This window comes from Sparus aurata, chromosome 14, assembly GCF_900880675.1.
Source record: "Sparus aurata chromosome 14, fSpaAur1.1, whole genome shotgun sequence".
Taxonomy (NCBI): Eukaryota; Metazoa; Chordata; class Actinopteri; order Spariformes; family Sparidae; genus Sparus; species Sparus aurata.
In genome coordinates this window covers 22,912,640-22,915,073 of record NC_044200.1, presented here as the reverse complement: position 1 = coordinate 22,915,073, position 2,434 = coordinate 22,912,640, and the positions used below count along the sequence as shown (strand labels likewise).

Here is a 2,434-nt window from a genome sequence, read left to right as displayed (position 1 = left end):
AGACTAAAAGAAAAAAAAAAAAAGCTTTGGAGTGAAAATGTTTCCAGAAGAAAGAGAAGAAGTGTCTCCAGGACTGACTGCTATTGTTCACCGTTTACCGCGACATGAAGTCAGACTGTCGCAGCAACACGGACGCCAGAAAAGAGTCATTTTCAGCGCCGTGTCCGACATCAGCGTATCATTTCCTCCTCTCCAAGTTTTCCGATTATCCCGTCACATCATCAGCTATGTTCGTTCACTCCGCTCTCTCACCATTCCCCGTCATTATATGGGGACATCAATTTGATATCCCATCTATCCAACAGCACAGCGACACACCTTCATCGTTAGCCACCTCCACCTCACCATCACCATCCAATCCTGACAGCTTCATCAGCTTCATCAGCCTCATCAGCCTCATCAGCCTCATCAGCTTCATCAGCCTCATCAGCTTCATTAGCTTCATCAGCCTCATCAGCCTCATCAGCCTCATCAGCTTCTTCAGCCTCATCAGCTTCATCAGCCTCATCAGCTTCTTCAGCTTCTTCAGCTTCATCTGCCTCATCAGCTTCATCAGCCTCATCAGCCTCATCAGCTTCATCAGCTTCATCTGCCTCATCAGCTTCATCAGCCTCATCAGCTTCATCTGCCTCATCAGCTTCATCAGCCTCATCAGCCTCATTAGCTTCATCAGCCTCATCAGCCTCATCAGCTTCATCAGCTTCATCTGCCTCATCAGCCTCATCTGCTTCATCAGCTTCATCTGCCTCATCAGCTTCATCAGCCTCATCAGCCTCATTGGCTTCATTAGCCTCATCAGCTTCATCAGCCTCATCAGCTTCATCTGCCTCATCAGCTTCATCAGCCTCATCAGCCTCATTAGCTTCATCAGCCTCATCAGCCTCATCAGCTTCATCAGCTTCATCTGCCTCATCAGCCTCATCTGCTTCATCAGCTTCATCTGCCTCATCAGCTTCATCAGCCTCATCAGCTTCATCAGCTTCATCAGCCTCATCAGCTTCTTCAGCCTCATCAGCCTCATCAACCTCATCAGCCTCATCAGCCTTATCAGCTTCTTCAGCCTCATCAGCTTCATCAGCTTCATCAGCCTCATCAGCCTCATCAGCTTCATCAGCCTCATCAGCTTCATCAGCTTCATCAGCCTCATCAGCTTCATCAGCTTCATCACGCCCTTCGATCATGAAATCTCCCCGTAGAGTCTACGCACAAAGACTCCCTGACAAAACTCATCACAGTTTCTCCTGATTGAAATATAAAATGATCCAACAATGGCTCCCAACAAGAGAGGAGGTCGGGCTCGATTCTGACGGTCAGAAATATCCGTCTGCACCAATCATGAAGCGTCTCGGGGGATTCCCTGCAAAACAGAGTCAGGGAGTCCTTGTCTTGTGTCCCGGCTGTAAGATGGTTAAAACTGAAGTCCAGAGAAAGATCAATTACTGACGCTTTGACTGACCCGACCTACAATCCCAAAGCTTCAGTATTTGACGAGTTGGGATTGAGACTCAAAATCAGGTTTCCTACAACTTGGACCTTGACAGGATCTGGTACGGCTTCATAAGATCCACTACATTTCCTAGAAATGCGTATTTTGGAGAGCACTTCCCGGATGTAAGAACCAGCGCCTCTCTTGTGCCAGTACCGTGGCCGCGGTGCCAGAATCTCCTCACGGCTCAGCGCTGTTTGATTGTTTGATATAAAGTTTTAAAGGAGTTTATCACTTTGCTGCTTCGCCAGGCTGCTTTTTTTTTTTTACAGCTCCGAGGCAGCATGGTTTAACGGTTTCAGTCGCACTCTCTGCCGTGCATTGTTCTATTTTTACAGCAGTGTTAGATTTAATAATGCATACATGTTCATGTTAATGCAGCACTTCACGGCATTAGTCAGTGAAAGCTCTACATTTTGTTTAAAGCTTCCCTGCTGGCAGAACAGTGTGTGGTAAAAAGGTTAATGTGTTTTCTCTGTGGGTCTCTGTGAAAGCCGTGGACACCTTGTTACGACTGGAAGAGTTAAAAAGGCTCAAACAAATTCCCCTCTAATCGCACATTTCTGTTTTATACTTCCGTTGTGTGTTTTCAGGTGTTTTTCTGCCCGCGGCGCTGAGAAACGGCTTTTTTTCTTTTTTTTAAATAAAGACCAGAGGAGTAAAACACTCTGTCACTGTTGTGCTCGTTATTACAGAACAGAAACAGAACTGTGTGTTTCTATTAAAGCGTCCAGCCGTGCAGAACCACTGTAACAGGAATTTAAAAATGTCACATCGCTCGCAGAGAATCGGCAAACACAGTGTGTGTGTGTGTGCATATTCAAAACAAGTCTTACCGCGGGTTGTAATTATAATTTAAAGATTAAAAACAATAATGGGTAATGACAAAATAAATACTGTATCGGCCTTTGTAAAGTTGCCTCATGTCGCTCTTAAAGGTCAGAAGTG

At 45.7% G+C, this 2,434-nt stretch overlaps 1 protein-coding gene across 1 annotated transcript; it reads left to right on the top strand.

Annotated features, from left to right (window-relative positions):
• Positions 1–399: 399 nt before the first annotated feature.
• LOC115595938 (spore coat protein SP96-like) lies at positions 400–2,103 on the top strand (the record flags this gene model as incomplete). The annotated part of the gene is made up of 2 exons (XM_030440786.1): positions 400–915; positions 2,080–2,103. Coding segments are annotated over 2 exons (540 nt in total), but the record flags the coding sequence as incomplete, so codon positions are not given.
• Positions 2,104–2,434: the final 331 nt, after the last annotated feature.